Here is a 21,939-nt window from a genome sequence, read left to right as displayed (position 1 = left end):
TGGTGGCTCAGTGGATAACAAATCCAACTAGGAACCATGAGGTTGAGAGTTTGATCCCTGGCCTTGCTCAGTGGGTTATGGATCCAGCATTGTGGTGAGCTATGATGTAGGTCGCAGACATGGCTTGGATCTGGCATTGCTGTGGCTCTGGCGTAGGCTGGCGACTACAGCTCCAATTAGACCCCTAGCCTGGGAACCTCCATATGCTGTGGGTGCAGCCCTAGAAAAGAGAAAAAAAAAAAAAAGTATTTCCTTTTCTGGCTCAGCGGTGACAAGCCCGACTAGTATCCATGAGGATTTGGGTTCGATCCCTGGCCTCACTCAGTGGGATCTAGTGTTGCTGTGAGCTCTGGTGTAGTTTGCAGATGTGGCTCAGATCCTGCGTTGCTGTGGCTGTGGTGTAGGCTGGCAGCTGCAGCTCCGATTCAGCCCCTAGCCCGGGAACTTCCCTATGCCACAGGTGCAGCCCTAAAGAGCAAAAAATAAAAATAAAATAAAATAAAATAAAATGCCTGGCACAGTATGGATGGCCAGTCTCTATTAGTCTATGAAAAAACTTCAGAAATCCCAATCCAATCTCCAAGGAAGTACCAACCTCAGCCACTAGAGGGGAATCTCAGCCACGCCTTTAAATGAGACCCAGCTAGGGCTGAGGTGGCAGGCACGCCTCTGGATACACCAGCTCTTCCAATGCCGGGAAACTCACTCCCACTCAGGCAACCTGGCTCTGTGATGATCTCCATGGGGTTTTCTCTGAGTCACTATATTCTCCTGCAATTGCAAAATGTTCTGGCAAAAGTCCCTCAAAGGCTTTTGTTGCTTCCTGAGTAACATCCCAAACTCCTTGCCGAAACTGGAAGCCTTCCCCATTCTGGTTCCCAAGTTACCTCTCCCGCCTGAACGCCTCTTAACCCTTTCTACTGCAGCCACACTGGACAAATCACGCTCTTGCGTCTATGGGCTCAATTCACGTGGCTCCTTCTTCTTGATGCCTCTCCTCTATCCTGACCTTCTGAAATCCTCTCTGTTGTTTAGGGATGCAAAAGCTACCTCCTCCATTTCTCCCTCCTCTAGAAAGAGTGATCTCACCCATCCTCACCTTCCATACTATATATTACATCCATCTAGCCTGTATTCACTTGATTTCTGGGAGTTCCCACTGTGGTTCAGTGACAATGAACCCAACTAATATCCATGAGGATGCGGGTTGGATCCCTAGCCCTTCTCAGGGGCTGGTGTTGCCGTGAACTGTGGTGTAGGTCACAGACGTGCCTCGGATCTGGTGTGACTGTGGCTGTGGTATAGGCCGGCAACTGCAGCTCTGATTGGACCCCTAGTCTGGGAACTTCCATATGCCATGGGTGGAGCCGTAAAAAATAAATAAATAAATACAAATAAATAAATAAATAAATTTCTGTGGAGTTCCCATGTGGCTTAGCAGGTTAAGTATCTGATGTTGTCATTGCAGTGGCTCAGGTGGCTGCTGTGGCTTAGGTTCAATCCCTGGCCTGGGAACTCCTGCATGCCTCAGGTGCAGCCGAAAGAAGTAGGGAAAACATATTAAGAAATCTATAAAACAATAAAAAAAAATTTTCTTTTTGGTTTTTTTGCCTTTTCTGGGGCTGCTCCCGCAGCATATAGAGGTTCCAAGGCTAGGGGTCTAATCGGAGCTACAGCAATGCGGGATCTGAGCTGTGTCTGCGACCTACACCACAACTCATGGCAATGCCAGATGCTTAACCCACTGAGCAAAGTCAGGGATCGAACCCACAACCTCATGGTTCCTCGTCGGATTCTTTAACCACTGAGCCACGACGGGAACTCCCAAAATATTTTTTAATTGATTTTTGTACATGCACCTTTTCAATAGATCAAAAACTCCCTAAGTCAAGAGGCCAGTGGGTAATCTGCCCAGGATAACACTGTAAGTGGCAAAAATGGGATTCTAACCCAGGCAGTCTGAATCCAGAGAGCTCTTGCTCTTAAGCACTAATTCACACTAATTTTTTTAAATTTTATTTTCGTCTTTTTAGGGCTGCACCCACAGTATATCGAAGTTCCCAGGCTAGGGGTCGTCGTTGGCCACCACCACAGCCACAGCAATGCAGGATCTGAGCCACATCTGTGACCTACGCTGCAGCTCATAGCAACAAAGGATCCTTAACCCACTGAGTGAGGCCAGGGATCAAACCTGTATCCTGGTGAGTACTAGTCGGGTTTTTATCCCACTGAGCCACAAGGGAAACTCCCAATTCACCCTATACAGTAAGCTTTTATCAGCCCCAGTGCCTAGCTCACAATGCCATTCAATAGCTTATCAAAAATTTTTTGATCTGCAGTTCCTGTCATGGCTCAATGGTTAATGAATCTGACTGGCACCCATGAGAACGCAGGTTTGATTCCTGGCCTTGCTCAGTGGGTTAAGGATCCAGCGCTGCCATGAGCCTTGGCGTAGGTCATGGTGGCGGCTCAGATCCTGCGTCGCTGTGGCTATGGTGTAGGCCGGCAGATACAGCTCTGATTCAATCCCTAGCCTGGGAACCTTCATGTGCTACCAGTGTTGTCCTAAAAAGCAAAAAAAAAAAAAAAAAAAAAAAAAAAGATCTAATTAGTATCTTGAAATTTCATTGACTTGGGGGCTATTGGTGACCAGTGACTCGGTCTTATTAATCTGAATCAAGTGCCTGGTGGTATATCTAATGGTGACCAATTTCAGAATCATAATTACTGTTCCATTTTGTCTCGATCTTTAAGGCATACAAGGACCAGTTTCTAAGGGAGACCAAAAAAAACGTGATTACTTACTAAAGCCGAGGAGATGTGTTTTTGTGAAACTCCCAGCTCATATTTTCATTGTGAAGTAAGGGAGATGGACTGGGTGGGCCCTCTCTCCAGTTTTTTAGCAGACTCTGATTCTGGGAAACAGAATGGAATTAAAAAGAGCCTCTGCTTCTCTGTCAGAAGACACCATGTTGAGTCTCAGCTCCCCAACTCCAGATTTCCTGTTCTGTAAAACTTGATTCATCCATTAATTTTTTTTTTTTTGAGTGTCTGAGGGTCGAGGATTCAGCCATGAACAAGAAAGACATGGCCCCTGCCTACCCAGTTAAGAAAGGCAGATGAGAAGTTCCCGTCGTGTCACAGTGGTTAACAAATCTGACCAGAGCCATGAGGTTGTGGGTTCGATCCCTGGCCTTGCTCAGTGGGTTAAGGATCCAGTGTTGCCCTGAGCTGTGGTGTAGGTCACAGACACGGCTCAGATCTGGCGTGTCTGTGGCTGTGGTGTAGGCCGGCAGCTGTAGCTCCAATTGGACCCCTAGCCTGGGAACCTCTATATGCCGTGGGTGTGGCCCTGAAAAGCAAAAAGAAAAAAAAGAAAGAAAAGCAGTTGACGTTTATATTGTGGGATTGTTCTAATGAAGCGACTAGAGTGGGCCAAGTATTAAGTATATGTTCAAGTCTCATACAGAATCAAAATATGATGATCTTAACAGGATTCCAATTTTTGCCAAATCCAATGACAGAAAAAAAGTTACCCGTCTTGCTATATTTGGGCAAAGCCTGATCGTGTCAACCTTGCATGCAGCTCTCTGGACTCTCCCCCCCTTTCCCTGTAAAGGAAGCATGGGATCATCAATGATATGATCCTGGGGATACCAGTACCGCCTGGGTGCTGAGGCCAGGTCCCTAGCCCACTCTGGCAGGCCTCCAGTCAAAAGCCATTAGGCTGGGAGTCCGGACACCTGGGCTTTCCAGATCTCAAGTTGTCTGCGCGATTCCAAAGGACCTTGCGCTGCTCAGCCTTCAGTTTCCTCATTTGTGAAAGGCAGGCTACCTCTAGGAGAAAGCCATCTCCCACCGCTTTTGTGAAATATGCATGGGATCACTTAGCATCGGGCCGGGCTCAGGGAGGCCAAACGCCAGAGGGCTGGTGAGGGTCCCCTAAGGTTCCATCTGGAGCCGGACCACTCAGCCGGGCTGAGTGGGGCTGGCAAAAGCAGCGGGGACCAGGCGGCCCAGTCTTGGCCCCTCATCCCAGCCCTTGTTTGGTGGCTCTGGGTGAGGTCACTGGGGCGGCCCTACTGGCTGTTCTGCATTGGAGGGGGGGAGTGGGGTTCTGGACCGTCTCAGACGGCCCTGGGGAGCTTCTAGATTGACCGAGTAGACGGAGCCCACAAGTGCCAGGGACCATGGCATCCGTGCCCAGAAAGCTGGGCGCCGCTGCGGGGGGGTGGGGGTCACGTGACGGGCGCGGGGGCGGGCGGGGGCGGGGTCTGGCGCGCGCGCGGCTCCGCGGGTGACAGGGCGGGCGGGAAGGGGCGGGGCCGCCGGGGGGGGAGGCGGGCGGGCGGGAGGGGAGGAGTGGAGATGGCGGCGGCGGCGGCGGCTCAGGGGGGCGGGGGCGGGGAGCCCCGGGGAGCCGATGGGGTCGGCCCTGGGGTCCCGGGGGAAGTGGAGATAGTAAAGGGGCAGCCGTTCGACGTGGGCCCGCGCTACACGCAGCTGCAATACATCGGCGAGGGCGCGTACGGCATGGTCAGGTGAGGGGCGTTCCAGGGGAGGGGGCGTCTTAGAGGAGGGCGATCCCAGGGAGGGGTGCTGAGAGCTCTCTAAGGCCTTGGGGTCTCTGAGCATCGTGAAGCCGCAGGGGCTTCGGGAGGCTGGAGAGCGCCCCAGGGAGAGGGCCTTGGAGTGCTTTCTGGGGGAGGGGGCGCTGCCTACGATCTAAGAAGAGGGGGGCTTGGGGGGTTTTGAGGGGAACCTTCTCTAATGAAGGGAAGGGCCTCTAGGTGGGGGAGCTGTGGGGACCTTGGGCAGTCTATAGCCACAGGGCGAAGAGAAGAGAATAAGTCTTCTGGGGGAGGTCATATCCTTGGTGAAAACGGCAGGAAGGACCCTTCCCAGGGAAAGGGCGCCTGGGATCTGCCCCCCGGGAGTCGAATCTAGGAGTTTGGGAGAGAAGAGCAGAGCTCAGGGCTGGACAGGGTGGGGCAGGGCTTTGGGCCTGGGGCCAGGGACCCAGTGAGCAATGAGGGGGTCCCGGAGTGCCTTCTTGCAACTTTCAGGAGGGCTCTGTGAGTTCTCCCAGCCCCACTGGGGGCCCTGGGCCTTTGTTCATCAGGGATTAGCTCTGCTGCCCGGGAACCTCCCCCTGACACCCGCCCCTGCTGCATCCCTTCTCTCCCATCCCTCCTTCTTCCTGGATTCGCCTCCCTGTATGTCCCTCACACCTCCCGCCCCTGGCCCTGTCTTGGGTAGAGGGAGCCCATCCGGGGAAGGGGAGGATGAGGGGTGAGGGCCACTAGAATGGAAAGGGTTGAGGAGAAGGGAAGTCAGCGATCGGTCAGTCCCTTCCTCTGTTTGTGAAGTCACTGAAGGGCTGCCTGGCTGGTCCCCAGCTTTCTCCCTGGAGATCCCAGGCCTTCACAGCAGGAAGGAACCAGCATTGTTTATGACTGGCTCTGGCCAGTCTCTCCTGCTCCCTCCCCTCCCTGCCAAGGCCTGGGTGGGGCCCGCCGCCGGGCCTGGACTCCCCCCGCTTGGTAAGGCCACACCACCAACATCTCTCCGGCCCTCTCAGCTCAGCTTACGACCATGTGCGCAAGACTCGAGTGGCCATCAAGAAAATCAGCCCTTTTGAGCATCAGACCTACTGCCAGCGGACCTTGCGAGAGATCCAGATCTTGCTACGCTTCCGCCACGAGAACGTCATTGGCATCCGAGACATTCTGCGGGCACCCACCCTGGAAGCCATGAGGGATGTGTATCCTTCACCTTGGCCAGACGGCTGGCCGGGCACAGCTTCAGAGCTGGGCTGGGAGAATGTTGGCTTGCTTTCTGTTTCCTTCTTCCCTACCACCCTTCCAGACAACCCCAGTTCAACAGACTTTCCAGCAGAAAGAGGCCACAAGGTGTACGAGGACCGGCCAGGCCGTGTGGCCTTGGGCAAGTCTGTTCTCTAAGCTCTGCCCCAGGAGGGGGCTGGGGAAGATGGTGTCTATGGGAGCTTTGTCTTGTGACATCTGCCGTCCTGTGACGTGACCCAGCCTCTGCCCACAGTCAGTTCTTTTGTTTAACAGAGGGCGATTCTTTCTTGCCTGGGTCCTCGGACTCGAAGGAAGAAAAGTGCCCCCTTTTTGAGGGCCTACTATGAGTCTGGGTGCATTGTGCACCGAGTGCGTCGACATTTCTTAATCTGACCCCCAGCTGCCCTCTGCGCTGGGGCTCATCAGCCCCATTTCAAAGAGGAGGAGACTGAGGCTCAGAAAGGCCAACGTCAGGTGCCTGTGGCTGCCTCCACCCTTCCCCCAGATGAGAACCTGTCCTCCTGTCTCTGGGACTTCCCGCTTAGATCCCCACCCTGATCCCCCGTGGACTTGCACCTTGCCCAGGGAGGGTCAGCCTTGCCTTCGTTGCCCTCCCCCCATTGCCACTTTCCTAGCTTGTTGTCCACTTCCTGCCTGGCACTGTTAGCAGCTCGTAACACCCATTGCCTCTCCCCTACCCCACCCCCCAGTCCCAGTCCTCCACCCAAGAGTGGGGATTTGTACTGCAGTGTCTGCAGCCCCCACCACAAAGTGTGGGCAGGAAATCTCCATGCTTACCCCCAGCTTCCCGTGTGACCTTAACCAAGTCACTGCACCTTGCTGGGCTTCCTTATCTTTAAAACAGGGGAAGTTGCCGTCGTGGCTCGGCGGTAACAAACTCCACCAGTATCCAGGAGGATGCGAGTTCGATCCCCTGCCTCAGTGGGTTGGGGATCCAGCATTGTCATGAGCTGTGGTGTAGGTCGCAGACTCGGCTCGGATCCCGCGTGGTTGTGGCTGTGGCTGTGGCATGGGCTGGCAGCTGCAGCTCCCATTCTTCCCCTGGCCTGGGAACTTCCATATGCTGCAGGTGTGGCCCTAAAAAGCAGAAAGAAAAAACAACAACAAACAACGCAGCAGGGTTGGTCCGGATGTTCTCAGAAGGCCCTTTTGAGGCCGATTCTGACAGTCCTAATTTATTCTTCCAGAAACAAGTCATGTGACATTTCTTTATGTTTAATCTGTTTTATCTTAGGATCTAAAAGGACTCATATACCCCTCGATCTTCGGGTGTATGGCCAAGCACCCTGAGTAGGAGCCTGCTGTTGGGGGTTTCTCCTCATTTGTCTTGCACAAACCATGCCCAGAAGGCAGGCATTTATTTTTAAGCAAACATGTATTGCATGCCAGATGGTGTTCATACAGTATCTCATTTAACCTTCTCAACAGCCGTGCGGCTCAGGCTTTTATAACAGCCATACTAGTTTATGTTTGCCAAGCACTTAAAACATGCCTGGCGCTGGCTGGTGCTCCACGTGGATCATCTCAGCTTATCTCTACAACCCTCTCTAAAGAACAATTCCTTTTTTGTTTGTTTATTTGTTTTTTGGCCACACCAGTGGCGTGTGGAAGTTCCCAAAGCAGGGATCGACTCCAAGCCACAGCTGCAACCCACATGGCACCTGGGGTGACCCTGGTCCTTAACCTGCTGTGCCACAGCGGGAACTCCTCTAAAGAAGAGTTCTTTTCCCTACTTTACAGATGCGGAAATAGAGGCATAGATGGTCAAGGTCATAAGACCCATTAGCAGTGGAGGAGGGATTGAGATGCTGGCAGGTGACCTCCAGAGCTGATGCTCTTTTTTTTTTTGCATTTTAGGGCCGCACCCACAGCATATCAAGGTTCCCGGCCCAGGGGTCGAATCAGAGCTGCAGCTGCCGGCCACAGCCCACGGTAATGCCACATCTGAGCTGCATCTTCAACCTACACCACAGCTCACGGCAATGCCAGATCCTTAACCCACTGAGGCGAAGCCAGGGATTGAACCCGCATCCTCATGGATCCAGGTCGGGTTCCTTAACCACTGAGCCACAAAGGGAACTCCCCAGAGCTATTGTTCTTAACTGTGACGCTCTCCTGCCTCCCGCAGTGTATTGTCCTCCCTTTCCCAGTAGGGAAACGGAAGCCACGTAACTGAAGTGCTTTGCTCAGGGGTCACCAGCTGAGCGCCAGCAGAGGTCTTGAGCCCACCTGCTGAGTATGAGCCTTGCTCATATAAGCTGGCAGGTCTTTAAGTTAGGGTTAGGGTTAGGGTTAGCTGGCAGGTCTTTAAGTCCCAGGGGCATCAGCTGGAGGGGCGCATCCTAGTCACCAGAGCCTGTTTTTCTTAACCAAGTGCCACCTGCCGCCCCCACCTGGGGGGGGGGAATCTCTGGTACCACCTGCAGCTACATTGTGCAGGACCTGATGGAGACAGACCTGTACAAGTTGCTCAAAAGCCAGCAGCTGAGCAACGACCACATCTGCTACTTCCTCTACCAGATCCTGCGGGGCCTCAAATACATCCACTCCGCCAACGTGCTCCACCGGGATTTAAAGCCCTCCAACCTGCTCATCAACACCACCTGCGACCTTAAGGTCAGAGGGTTGGGTGCCCATCCTGCCCCTGGGTCTCAGGCTTCCCGGTGACCCGTAGCACCCAGGGGTGGCAGAGCATCACGAGCAAAGGGAACCGCACGGGCAGCGGCATGGCCCTGTGACTGCTTGGGCCCAGGCGGTCTTGAGCCCCGAGCTTTAGCAGCCTGGGTTGCCTTCCAGATCTGTGACTTTGGCCTTGCCCGGATCGCGGATCCCGAGCATGACCACACTGGCTTCTTGACGGAATATGTGGCCACGCGCTGGTACCGGGCCCCAGAGATCATGCTTAACTCCAAGGTAGCCCCCCCGCCCCCACAACCCATGAAGTGAAAGGGCCGGGTTCCAGAAAGCCCTGGAGTCGCCTCTGAGCCAGGCACTGACATCCCCCGTGCCCGTATGCAGGAAGTCCACCTCCCGGGCCTTGTCACCTCATTCTGGTTCTTGGGAACAAAACTGCAGATTAGCTTCTCTGGGCCTCTGCCCTCTGCCTCCCTGGCTGGCCTTGAACCTAGATTTCAGGGATGGGGGCGGGAGGTGGCTTGGCCCAAACAGCAGGGCCCTGTTGAGACTGGGGTGGGAGCCTGCCACTTTCTCCTCCTCCCCAGGGCTACACCAAGTCCATAGACATTTGGTCTGTGGGCTGCATTCTGGCTGAGATGCTCTCCAACCGGCCTATCTTCCCGGGCAAGCACTACCTGGACCAGCTCAACCACATTCTGGGTGAGGGGGGGCCTGGCCAGCTGGGTCGGGGCGGGGGATTAGCCTATTGGAGGTGAGATTTCTTTAAAGGTCAGGGTCAGTGTCCGAGAGTCTGTGAGAGGCAGGTCGGGGGGACCACGGTGTGTGCAGCCCCTTGAGCATTTCACAGTATTTCACTTGAGAGTGTCCCCCTTGGATAGATGGGAACAGCAAGACTACATCTGCCCCACACTTAGGAAAAGCTAGAGCTGGGATTTGAACCTAGGGCTGCCCAGAGCCAGACCTCTTGCTCTTTGCCAGCGCAGTATCGGCTGTGAGATAATTGTCGTCCTCGAGTAAGTTGGTAGGAGCGTTTGTTCTTGGCTCCTTTCGTTCCCAGAAGGAATAGGCTGCTCACCGGGTCACCTGCTTACCCACAGGTATCCTGGGCTCCCCATCCCAGGAGGACCTGAATTGTATCATCAACATGAAGGCCCGAAACTACCTGCAGTCTCTGCCCTCCAAGACCAAGGTGGCCTGGGCCAAGCTTTTCCCCAAGTCGGACCCCAAAGGTGAGAGAAGCGTGGGAGCCAGTGTGTGTTTGGTAAAAACTGGGTGCATGGAGTTCCTGTCGTGGCTCAGTGGTTAATGAATCTGACTAGGAACCATGAGGTGGCGGGTTCGATCCCTGGCCTCGCTCAGTGGGTTAAGGAGCCGGCGTTGCCAGGAGCTGTGGTGTAGGTCGCAGACGCGGCTCAGATCCCGAGTTACTGTGAGCTGTGGCGTAGGCCAACAGCTACAGCTCTGACTGGACCCCTAGCCTGGGAACCTCCATATGCCGCAGGTGCGGCCCTAGAAAAGGCAAAAAGACAAAAAAAACCTGGGTGCAGGGGAAAGTACATGAGCCCTGCAGCTGCCTGAGTAGACAGGCCGCTGGACACAGAGAAGCAAAGTAATGCTTCTGGGAGCTCCTCTGGCCCTCCCTTTGACCCCTGACCCCTGCCCTTCCCTAGCTCTTGACCTGCTGGACCGGATGTTGACCTTTAACCCCAACAAACGGATCACAGTGGAGGAAGCACTGGCTCATCCTTACCTGGAGCAGTACTACGACCCAACAGATGAGGTGGGCCAGCCAGAGAGGCAGGCCGGATGGGTGGGCACCCCTGGGTCCCTGTCCTGAGCCTCCCCGCCTCTTTGCCACCTCAGCCAGTGGCCGAAGAGCCTTTCACCTTCGACATGGAGCTGGATGATCTACCCAAGGAGCGGCTGAAGGAACTCATCTTCCAGGAAACAGCCCGCTTCCAGCCCGGAGGGCTGGAGGCCCCCTAACCTGGACAGATGCCTCTGCTCTCTGGGGCCTGGTGAGTGCCCCGCAACCACCCACGCCCAGAATCCCCCTGAGAGTAGGGCGCCCAGCAGGCCCCCACGCAGTCCCAAGCTTTCCCATATCCACAAGCCACAGGTGTGGTGGCAACAGAAGGACCAGAGCCAGCCTCGTCCACAGACCCGGTGGTCCCCTCCGGCCCCACACGTCTCCCATCTATCAACCCCTGGCAACTCCAGCCCCAGCGAGCGTTCAGAGGTCACTGAGGGCCCCTCCCACCCATCATGGAGCAGAACCAGGCTTTGGCTCCCCTTGGACGGGCAGAGAGGCAGGTGGAGCAGTAATTGCTTTGGGAGGAGCTGCCAGCACCCAGCCTGACCCATATATGCCAGGCCTTTTCACACTTAGTATCAGGTCAGCAGTTCACATACCTGTGGGGGACCCTGCCGGGCCTCCCCCCACCCCCACTCTTCTCTAGTTTCCCTTCTGTCCCAGGCCAGCTGCGGCCTGATAGCAGAAGGCGGACACCCCCGCGTTCAAGGCCCGGCTCTGATGCGTAATAAGGGCTGCTTGATCTTGCGCAAGACACCTCACCCTCCTCCACCTCAGTTTCCTGGAGACAGTCCTGATAAGGAGAGCAAACACCTCCCAAGCGCCACGCATTTAGCAAAGAGGTTCCCGTGTGTTCACTCACCAGTCCTTAGAGCAGTACCTTGAACCGGGTGCTCCTGGTTAGCCCCATTCCCAGATAAGGAAACCCAGCCGCATCCCACTCGGCTGCGCAGATAACATGAGGGGAGCTGAGGTCAGGGCTCCGGCAGGCTGGTGGGGGACACGGCTCGGATGGTCAGGGTCGGAAAATGAGACACATGAACACGGGGCGATCTCGACAGGGCTCTCTACTTCTGCAGAAGGGCGCGGGCGCTCAAAAAGCACGTGCAGAGAAGAAAAGACCCTCCCAATTGACCCCTAACGCAGGGGATGTACCCTCCCCCTTTCCATGGGTCAGGTCAGGGTGCCCATCCTTCTTGCTTGGCTACTTTGAAACAAATTGTTCCTGGGAGGCGGGGTCTCAGGAAGGTGTGTCAGCCCAAACCCGAGCAAGATGGAGCAACCATGGAGCAACCGAGATTTCCTGTGATAGAAAAGTCATTATATTACTTTCCACAGGTTCATGGTTTCTAATTAATGGTTCCTCTCCTGCCTGCCTTTTTGTTTAGGCCCTGCCTCCTGCCTGCCCCTCCCCTGCCGGACTGTTAGAAAATGGACCCAGAGCCCAGCCCAGATCACCCCCCCAGGCGACAGCCAGCCCAGGTTCGGGGCGGGGGCAGAGGGTGGGCCTGGCCACCTCCCCTTGCTTAGCTCAGGCGTCCTGCTTCAGGCAGGCTGATGCACCCTCCCCGCCTCCCAGGACCTGAGGGGCTCAGGTGGCCCCAAAGCAAATTTCCCCCTGCTGCTGCTCAGCCTCCGCCTGCCCCCCCCCCGCCCCGCCCCCAGCTATCCCAATCCCTGGTAGTTCTGGAATCCAAGGGCTCTGGCTGCCCCAGGACCTACTGAGGTGAGGGGGGTGGGGCAGAGAGGACCCTGAGTAGGGACTCAGGGCCAGCCCTGCCCCGCTTGCCTCATTAAAGCCACACCCCATGTCCCCTGAAGGAACATTCCTAAGGCTCAAGGGCTAGTATCCCGGAGGAGCAGGGCCCCGGCCTAAGCCCCTTCTCCCCCCCCCAACCAAGCTGCCACGTCTAACGTCCCCGCTGCTTCTGTGTGTGGGTGAACAGAAGTGGAGGTGGGGGCCCCTGGAGCGCCCAGCGCCCCCGCCCACCCCCGTGCCTGTATCTAATATATAAATATAGAGATGTGTATACGGATGGCCCTGGTCTGTCTGTGTTTGCCGTCGCCCGGACCCTACCCCTTGCTGCCTGGGGGATGGACTCTCCCGCCCAGCCGCCCGCTTCCCATCTGTGGCTTTACCGGGCGGGTGGCACAGTGGCCTTGGGCTCCCCCGCTGGCCAGGGTTAAGGATGGGAGTGGAAGGCGTTCCAGATGCCTAGACAGAGTGGGCTCAGTTTCCCCCTTAGTCACTCTCCTGCCCCCTCTCTCGTGACTTCCGGTGTCCAACAGGCTGGGAGTGATTCTAGAGTGACTCAGGGACACCCACTGCACCTCCGGATTCCCTGGAAAGGGCGAGGGGCCGGATGGTGTACACCCCGAGGCCACACGCCTCAGCGGGAGGGGGAGTGTTGTTGCAGAGCTGGTGTAGGGCGGGGGGAAGGTGAGGGGACACACACACCTGGTTCCCCCAGTGTGATCTCGCAGAGAGGGACACTGGGCAAGCGTGAAGGACCTGGGGTACGAGGACCAGAGCTGCCGGGCCTCTCCTCCTGCCTCTACCCCATCCCCAGCGGAGCCCTGCAGCCTGGCCCCGGGCCAGCAGCAGGCTCAGCAGGTCCCAAGGGGTGTGGTGGAGCCAGCCTACATCAGCCAGGCAGTCGGCAGAGTCCATCGGGAACGGCTGAGCTCGTGGCAGCCGGAGTCCGGAGAGTGGCGCGGCCATGAGCCCTCTGCTGTACTACGCCCTGCCCGCCCTGGGCAGCTATGTCATGCTCTCCATCTTCTTCCTGCGCCGACCCCGCCTGCTGCACACACCGTGGGCTCCAGCCTTCTATCCCCGCCTGGGAGCCCACCGGGGAGGTGAGTTGGACCAGGGTAGGCATGGGGCAGGAGGCGGTGGCAGTGGGGGGTGCTCCTGAGGATGGAGAGAGGGTAGCAAGACAGGTGCCAGGGTGGACAGCAGAGAGAGGGCTAGGTCGTCCAAAGGGCAGGATGAGAAAAGGAGAGCAGAGTTCAAGGGAGGCGGAAGGCCAGACGGCAGGGCGGAAGAGGGCAGAAGAGGCCCTGCAGCCTGAACTGACGGGAAAGTGCAGGGAGGGAAACGGGGGAGAGGCAGGGGTCAGGGCCCCAGGAACCCACCCTAGCTGCCTCGTGCAGGATCTGGAGAGCGCCTGGAGAACACCATGGAGGCCATGGAGAAGTGAGTCTGCCTGCCGGGCCGAGCTGCTGGGTAAGGCTGGGCCAGCTGTGCCAGGCCTGACACCAAGGGATGCTGTTCTTCTTCCTGGTCTGAGTGACTGGAGCCCCCTGGAGGTGTGCAGGACACAGCCTGCACATCTGGCCTGAACTGCCTGCCCACATGCCCCTAAACCTCCCCCGCCACCCTGTCATCTGGTCCAGCCCCATCCCTCTGCCCCTCATGGATCTCTGCTTCTGTAGCTCCATGGCCCAGAGAGCTGACCTCCTAGACTCGACTGCCAGCTGACCCGGGATGGCGTGGTGGTGGTGTCACATGACAAGAACCTGTCCCGCCAGTCAGGCGTGAATAGGGATGTGAGCAGCCTGGACTTTGAGGTGGGCCTTGCCCCCCCCACCATACCCAGAAAGCCCCCACACCCCCATGCACACCTCCTGGTGACAATCCCCTGCCCTCCCTAGGAGCTGCCCCTCTACAAGGAAGAGCTGGAGGTTTTCTTCTCACCAGGTGAGAGCGTGGGCTGCCCGCCACAGGCTGAGCCAGCGGGAGCTGGGGGCACGGCCTCAAGCTCCTGCCCTCTCTTCTCCTCCTGGATCACCCCCAGCCCACCCATCCTCCTCTGATCCTTCTCCCCACAACTCCCAGGCCACTTCGCACACGGCTCAGACCGGCACATGGTCAGGCTGGAGGACCTGTTCCAGAGGTTCCCGCGGATGCCCATGAGCGTGGAGGTCAAAGAGCAAAATGAAGAGCTTATTCGCAAGGTGGTGCTGCGGGCAGAGGGGCACCGAGGGCCCAGGGTTGGCCCCGACTCCCCCCCATCATCTCATCCTCCTCCTCCTCCTCCTCCCAGATAGCAGGCCTGGTGAGGCACTTTGATCGCAGTGGAATCACCATCTGGGCCTCGGAGAAGAGCGCGATCATGAAGAAATGCAAGGCCGCTGTGAGTGCCCAGGCCCTCCCTGTGCCCACGGCCCCTCCGTGGGTCTAGGCCAGAGGGCTGTGCAGGTCCTGGAGGAGCCCTGAGCAGGGTCTCCGAGGACGGGATTTAGAGAAGAGGGGTGCAGGGAGAGGGTGTGTGCTAAGGCATGTCAGAGGGACAGGGAGGGGACTCTTGGCCCGGGATGCTGGGCCAAGATGTGGCTTTGATCCTGGGCGGTAAGGTTTCCCCCGAATGTCCAGACATTCCCCCTTCCCTCTTCCCCCTGCCTCCCAGAACCCCGAGATGCCCATCTCCTTCACAATGAGCCGAGGATTCTGGGTGCTGCTGCTCTATTACCTGGGGCTGCTGCCCTTCGTCCCCATCCCCGAGAAGTTCCTCATCTGTTTTCTGCCCACCATTATCAACAGGTACATCTGGGGTCCCCGTCTCCCTTCAGGCGTCTGTCCTCAGAAACTATCCCCCTACCCCCCCAAGCCACCCCCAGCCTCCAACCTTATAGTGCAGGGAGGGTCCCCTATGGAGCAGGGGATCCAGTGTCCCCAGCTCCCTGGCTCCCCTCAAGGATCACCCCCAGGATCTTCTGAAGATAGTGGTTTTTGGTTTTGGTTTTTTTGCCTTTTCTAAGGCCACTTCCCCGGCATATGGAGGTTCCCAGGCTAGGAGTCCAATCGGAGATGTAGCCGCTGGCCTACACCAAAGCCACAGCAACGCGGGATCCGAGCCGTGTCTGCAACCTACTCCACAGCTCACGGCAACGCCGGATCCTTAACCCACTGAGCAAGGGCAGGAACCGAACCTGAAACCTCATGGTTCCTAGTCAGACTTGTTAACCACGGCGCCACAACGGGAATGCCTGAAGATAGTGGTTTTTGGAGTTCCCTGATGGCTAGTGGATTAAGGGTCTGGCATTGTTGCAACTGTGGCTCGAATTCAGTCCCTGGCCCAGGAACTTCCACATGCTTTGGGCACAGCCAAAAAAAAAAAAAAGTTGTTCTCAGCTAGCGTTCATTAATACTAAGGGGTCCATGAACCCCCTGAAATTCTATGCAAATGGGTGTTAACGTGGATGGAGTTTTAGGACAAGGGTTCATTTGTTCACTCCTTCCCCAAATATTTATTGAATCCCTATTGTTTCAGGTGCACTTACATTAGTAAATAAGACCAATGTGGGAGCTCCTGTTGTGACTCAGCCGTAAGGAACCCAACTGGTGTCCATGAGGATGTGGGTTTGATCCGTGGCCCGGCTCAGTGCGTTAAAGGAACGGCATGGCTGTGAGCTGGGGTGTAGGTTGCAGACCTGGCTTGGATCTGGTGTGGCTGTCTGTGGCTGCGGTGTAAGCCAGCAGCTGCAGCTCTGACTGGACCCCTAGCCTGGGACCTTCCATATGCCTTGAGTATGGCCCTAAAAAGACAAAACAAACAAACAAACAAACAAACAATGTGGGTGGGGTAAGGTACTCCGTGAAAACAGTCTGAATGGGGAGACAGGTATTTATTTATCAATTATAGCACCAGTCTCTGGCTCAGGCAGGCATTTTCCTGCTGGGAGACAAGGATTAACAAAGTAGCAGCTGGACAACTGTATCAGGAATTTTGATACTTCACAGGCTCTCAGGGTGGGACTCTCCCTTTGCTTTCTGAGATGTTCTCTGTGGCCGCCCCCCTGCTTCCTGCTCCCCTGTGTTGTCCTGAGGGAAGCACCCAGCCGGCTGCCACCAGCCCTTGCTACAAAGAGATCATTATACTACAGAGCTGGGTGTACACAGCTTCCTGTGCAGGGTTTGCAAGGTGTTTTCACATCCTTGAGTTGATTTGAGCCTTACCTTGCGGCACCTCCAGGAGATACAGGAATCGCAACACCTCTCCCCATCCCCCACAGTACCCATGGAGGATCTGAGGCTCAGAGAGGTTCTGTGATTTGCCAAGGTCACACAGCAGTGCTTGCCTTGGGATGCTGTAAAAACCTCTCAAGTCTCCCCTGGAAGTGGGACAACTAAGTGCTGCCTGGTGTCAGGAAGTTAGTCAGACCCAACCAGGAGGACCTCCAGGCTGTGTACCCAGTTTGGGAAGCAAGCTGGGTCTTAGGAAGTTCCCGTTGTGGCTCAGCAGCAAGGAGCCTGACTAGTATGCATTAGGATGCAGGGTGATCCCTGACCTCGGTCAGTGGGTTAAGGATCCGGCGTTGCCGGGAACTGTGGTGTAGGTCGCAGATGAGGCTCAGATCCTGAGGGGCTGTGGCTGCTGTATAGGCCTGCAGGGGTAGCTGCCATTGATCCCCAGCCTGGGAACTTCCATATAACGCAGGTGGAGCCTTAAAAAGCAAAAAAAAAAAAAAAAAAAAAGCTGGGTCCTGGCCCTGGCCCCACCATGAAGTTGCTGCGTGACCTCAGGCACGTCACTTTAGTTCTCCAGGACTCAGTTTCTTTTTAGGGCCGCACCCGTGGCATGTGGAGGTTCCCAGGCTAAGGGTCTAATCAGAGCTCCAGCTGCCAGCCTACACCGAGCCACAGCAACACGGGATCCAAGCGCATCTGTGACCTACACCACCGCTCACAGCAACGCCGGATCCTTAACCCACCGAGCAAGGCCAGGGATCAAACCCGCGTCCTCATGGATGCTAGTCGGGTTCACTAACTGCTGAGCCATGACAGGAAGTCCTCAGTTTCTTTTTCTATAAAACAGTGAGCAGAGGGTGCACCCTCAGAGCAGGGAGTCAAGGATAGGGGAGTAGGAGGTCACCAAGCAATGGGTGACTTGTTCCTCTGGGCAACGGTAAAGGTCCTTCTAGAGGGAACAGGGTTACCCTGGGCCGGGGGGGGGTCACTACCACCCCACCCCACCCCACCCTGTGACACAGAGAGACCCAAGGGGCTGATCACGATGCCACCTCCCCACAGGACCTACTTCCCGTTCTCCTGCTCTGGGCTGAATCAGCTGGCGGCTGTGGTTTCCAAATGGTGAGATGGGCGAGGAGGCTGGGTGGAGTGTCCCCACAGAGACCCACCCCTGGCCTCCTTAGTCCCCTCTCATCATGGCCTTTGCCACCCACACCCCCTCCCCCCCAGGTTCATCATGAGGAAAAGTCTGATCCGACACCTGGAGCAGCGAGGCGTGCAGGTGAGCCAGTGGGGTGTCCACAGTGTGGGCGCAGCATGGCGTTCCAGTCCCAGCTCTGCCACTGACTGGTTGGGTCACTTGGGCAGGTCACCTTCTGAGTCTCGGTTTTTCATCTGTAAACGGGGATCATGGTATTTTCACTCTTCTGGATGTGGAGCTGGTACTCTGTAAGGGCTTCGTAAAGGCTATAGCCATTGTGATGACAGTGGTGGGCTGAACTGTCCTGATCCCTGACAAGCGGGGCTGGGAAGAGGCCAGAGAAGAGAAAGATCAGAACAGCCCACCCTCTCCCCTTCCCCTCCCTGAGCATCAGCTCTGACCAGCTCTTTTTTTTTTTTTTTTTTTTTTTTGCTTTTTTAGGGCTGCACCTGCAGCATATGAAGTTTCCAGGCTAGGGGTCAAATCGGAGCTGTAGCTGCCTGTCTATGCCACAGCCACAGCCACAGCCACATGGGGTCTGAGCCGCATCTGCAACCTATGCTACAGCGCAGGGCAATGCCAGATCCTTAACCCCCTGAGCAAGGCCAGGGATCAAACCCGCATCCTCATGGATACTTAGTCTGATGCTTAACCCTCTGCGCCACAATGGGAACTCATGACCAGCTCATTTAATTAGCAAACCTTTGCTGAGAACTGACTGCGTTGAAAACATAGGTCCAGGCACTGTGGTCCCGGAGAAGGAGCAGGGAGCCTGTGATCAAGGGCGACTGAGGACAGGAGGCAGGCGTGGACAGAGAGGAAACAGAGTGCCATGGTCTTCAGGGTCCGAGAAGGCCTCCTTCTGGAAGAAGTGAGGAGCTGGCTCGTGGGGAGGAGAGAGGGAGAGCACCCATCAGGCAGGAGGCTTGGCACGTGGGAAGGCCACGGGGAGCAAGAGGCCAGCAGAGGAACTGACAGGGGTTCCATCAGGCTGCAGCCTGGAAGAAGTGGCACCAGGGGAGCTGGAGCGGGGGCTGCGGCAGACAGCCCGCAAACCTCAGCAAGGATCCTGGGCTCCAGCCAGAAGGGAAGGGAAGCTTTTTAAGGGGCTTAAAGCAGGGAAGAGACCTGATCCAGCTGAGGCTCGTTCAGCCACCATGTGGAGAAGAGACCGTGGGGACCAGTGTGGAAGCAGAGCCTCTGGGAGGCTGATGCTGCCACTGATAGGCATGGAGCTTAGGTGGCAGCATGGGGGATGGATGGAAGGGCTAAGTTACAGACAGGCCCGGACTGGGCTGCTGATTGGATGTGGGGGTGAGTGAGGCATGGGGGTGACAGCACTCTTTCAGATCAGCCCTCCAGCTCTGTGGGTCTTTACCACAACTCTGGGAGGTTGGACCATTGCTCTCATTGGTCAAATTAAGAAGCTGAGAAGAGAGTTCCTGCTGGGTGCAGTGGGTTAAGAATCTGACTGCAGCAGCTCTGGTCTTCTCAAGAGACGGGGGTTCAATCCCCAGCCCAAGCACAGTGGGTTAAAGTATCAGGTGTTGCCACAGCTACAGCACAGCTCGCAGAGGCAGCTCAGATTTGATCCCTGGCCCGGGAACTTCCTTATACTGTGGGTGCAGCCGTTAAAAAAAAAAAAAAAAAAAAAAAGGGAGGGAGTTCCTGTTGTGGCGCAGCGGAAATGAATCTGACTCGTATCCATGAGGATGCAGGTTTGATCCCTGGCCTCGCTCAGTGGGTTAAGGATCTGGCATTGCCAGGAACTGTGGTGTAGGTCAAAGACGGGGTTCAGATCCTCTGTTGCTGTGGCTGTGGTGTAGGCCGGCACCTACAGCTCGGATTCAACCCCTAGCCTGGGAACTTCCATATGCTTCAGGTGCAGTCCTTAAAAAACAAAAAGCCAAAAAAAAAAAAAAAAAAAGTTTCTGTTGTGGCGCATGGAAGTCAGCGGTGTCTTAGCAGCACTGGGACACAGGTTCGATCTCTGGCCAGCACAGTGGGTTAAGGATCCAGCATTGCCATGGCTAGGGCTTAGGTTGTAACTGTGGTTCTGAGCTGATCCCTGGCCCGGGAGCTCCATATGCCGCTGGCGGCCAAACAAGAAAAAAAAGGGAAGAAACTGAGAGGTCCGTTGAGTGACTTAGCCCTGGGTTCAGATAACATCTCCACCTACTTCAGTGCCCGTGGGGGAGGACCTAGGAGGCAGGGAAGATGCAGAGCAGCAGCAGATACGGGCAGGTTGGATGGTATTGGCAGGCTGGGAAACATTCCACAGTCAGCTTTCCAGGGTAAAAAAAGCCTGTGATTTGTGTTCTTGTTCCTTTTAAGGGCTGTACCTGCAGCATATGGGGGTTCCCGGGCTAGGGGTAGAATCAGAGCTGCAGCTGCCGGCCTGCACCACAGCCGCAGCAACACTGGATCCAACTCACAGGGACCTACTCCACAGCTCATGGCATCCTTAACCCACTGAGGAGGCCAGGGATCGAACCCACATCCTCGTAGATACTAGTCAGGTATCAATACTTAACCCACTGAGCCACAACGGGAACTCCAAAAAGCCCTTGATTTGAACATGAGATAATTTCCCTGCTGTATATACTCCCACCTTGGCCAATGTCAGGCCCCACCCTGAAATCACTGAATAGAGTTAAGAGATGTGTGGGAATTCCCATCACAGCTCAGCAAAAAATGAATCTGATTAGCATCCATGAGGACGCAGGTTCGATCCCTGGCCTGCTCAGTGAGTTAAGATCGGGCATTGCTGTGAGCTGTGGTATTGCAGAGGCAGCTCAGATCTGGCATTGCTGTGGCTGTGGTGTAGGCCAGCAGCTACAGCTCTGATTCGACCCCTAGCCTGGGAACCTCCATACGCCTCAGGTTTAGCCCTAGAAAGACCAAAAAAAAAAAAAAGAGGTGTGTGGTAGCATACCATTATATAGTATTTCCATCTTCTACATTCGATAGATGCAGATAACTTCTAGAACCTAGGTAATAGTAAAATGTAGTAAAATAATTAAGGACTGATGAATTTTGAGTATTTGTTACCTTTGCTTTTAATATAATTTACTGGCTTGTAAGTTTGAATAATTTCATACTTCATTATGGCTGTGTTTGATAACCAATTTGCAAAGTTCTGGACATGTCACGACCAGCGCCATCACCCCACTGCTGGGAGGCCTCCACAGAGGAGGAGAGCTCCCAGCCTATGGATATAAGGCCAGGTGCCAGGTAAAGTTGTTGGAAAACTCCAAGCCCCTCTCTCCCCACTAGGTGATATTTTGGTGCCTTAATGAAGAGTCTGATTTGAAGCGGCCTACGGCCTGGGAGCCACTGGCATCATAACTGATTACCCGACAGCCCTTAGGCGCTACCTGGACAACCACAGACCTGGACAACCACCGGCCTCCTAACCCAGAGGTCCTCACCGGCTCCTCTTTTTCTTTTTTGGTTTTTTTTAGGGCTGCACCTGCGGCACATGGAAGTTCCCAGGCTAGGGGTGAAATCAGAGCTACAGCCACAGCACACAACCCCACAGCCACAGCAACGCAGGATCTGAGCCCCATCTGCGACCTACACGGCTCAGGGCTATGCCGGATCGAACACTGGACAAGGCTAAGGGATCGAACCTGCATCCTCATGGATACTACTGGGATTCATTTCCGCTGCGCCGCAATAGGAACTCCCCCCTCCTCTATTTCTCTTCCTCAATAAATATTTTCTTCTCAGGCATGTCTCTATGCTTAGGGTTGGGAGGAGCGGAGCGATCCTAGAAACTACAAAGATGGCAGCCTGAAGCCCAAGAGGCCAGCTGAGGGCCAGAGTCTGAGGCCCTAACCATCCCGACCCACTGGTTTCACCGCATTCCAGATCCAGAGTAATGCCACACCCCATGCCAACCTGGCCTCCACTCTCCTCAGGAATGTCCCTTGCAAGGCCCCCTGCCCCTCCAGAGCCACAGACAAGGCTTCCATTCTCCTGAGGCCATTAAGAGGCCCAGACGCAACAGCAAGGCATCTGACTTGCCCCTGTGAGCCTCCTCACCTGGCTTCAGAGGGTGGGCATGGCTGGCCCAGCTGATCCCTCAGTCATTCCAAACTTCCATTCCCAAGTCTCCTAATCCAGAAGCTTCTCAAATTCCTCAACCCTCTCCAGCCCTGCTACCCGATTCATTTAATGAATCACATATTGCACATAGGTTACTGATGACTTTAGGCCGGGCTGGATACTAAGGCCAATACAGGGAACAAAACAAGTCTAGGGTGGGGAACACATGTTTAAATAGACATTTTGACAATGTCTGAGAAAGGAAAGACACCTAAAACAGCCTGAATGGGCAGGGCATCGGAGGGGGGGGCTGCCTGGAGGAGGTGAGGCACACCAGCAGCAATCGCTTGTCCCTGAGGCTCTGGCTCAAAGGGGTCTGGCACAGGTGGGCACCTGTCCGTCCAAGAGTCTGTCTGTGGTGCTATGGCAAGAAGCC

At 55.6% G+C, this 21,939-nt stretch overlaps 2 protein-coding genes across 2 annotated transcripts; both read left to right on the top strand.

Annotated features, from left to right (window-relative positions):
* On the top strand, positions 4,348-12,314 carry MAPK3 (mitogen-activated protein kinase 3). Its single transcript, XM_021088019.1, has 9 exons — positions 4,348-4,541; positions 5,582-5,764; positions 8,255-8,444; positions 8,625-8,741; positions 9,050-9,164; positions 9,563-9,694; positions 10,136-10,245; positions 10,329-10,483; positions 11,667-12,314. Exons 1-8 carry the CDS (start codon positions 4,369-4,371, stop codon positions 10,449-10,451), a joined length of 1,143 nt encoding a protein of 380 aa, XP_020943678.1. The 5' UTR covers positions 4,348-4,368; the 3' UTR covers positions 10,452-10,483; positions 11,667-12,314.
* GDPD3 (glycerophosphodiester phosphodiesterase domain containing 3) lies at positions 12,451-21,184 on the top strand. Its single transcript, XM_021088020.1, is given in 12 exon segments — positions 12,451-13,137; positions 13,435-13,477; positions 13,717-13,742; positions 13,745-13,851; positions 13,936-13,981; positions 14,120-14,238; positions 14,328-14,417; positions 14,691-14,824; positions 17,315-17,374; positions 17,483-17,534; positions 20,730-20,757; positions 20,760-21,184. Coding segments are annotated over 12 exon segments (954 nt in total). The 5' UTR covers positions 12,451-12,998; the 3' UTR covers positions 20,870-21,184.

This window comes from Sus scrofa, chromosome 3 (assembly GCF_000003025.6).
Source record: "Sus scrofa isolate TJ Tabasco breed Duroc chromosome 3, Sscrofa11.1, whole genome shotgun sequence".
Lineage (NCBI taxonomy): Eukaryota > Metazoa > Chordata > Mammalia > Artiodactyla > Suidae > Sus > Sus scrofa.
Note: the sequence above shows the minus strand (reverse complement) of the source record. Positions and strands in the feature narration are given on the sequence as shown.

Excerpts from the sequence above, each read along its gene's own strand:
- MAPK3 (XM_021088019.1), top strand. The coding sequence starts at position 4,369 with ATGGCGGCGGCGGCGGCGGCTCAGGGGGGCGGGGGCGGGGAGCCCCGG. Across the intron at positions 9,695-10,135 it reads CCCCAAGTCGGACCCCAAAG|CTCTTGACCTGCTGGACCGG; the intron begins GTGAGAGAAGCG and ends GCCCTTCCCTAG. Across the intron at positions 10,246-10,328 it reads ACTACGACCCAACAGATGAG|CCAGTGGCCGAAGAGCCTTT; the intron begins GTGGGCCAGCCA and ends TTGCCACCTCAG.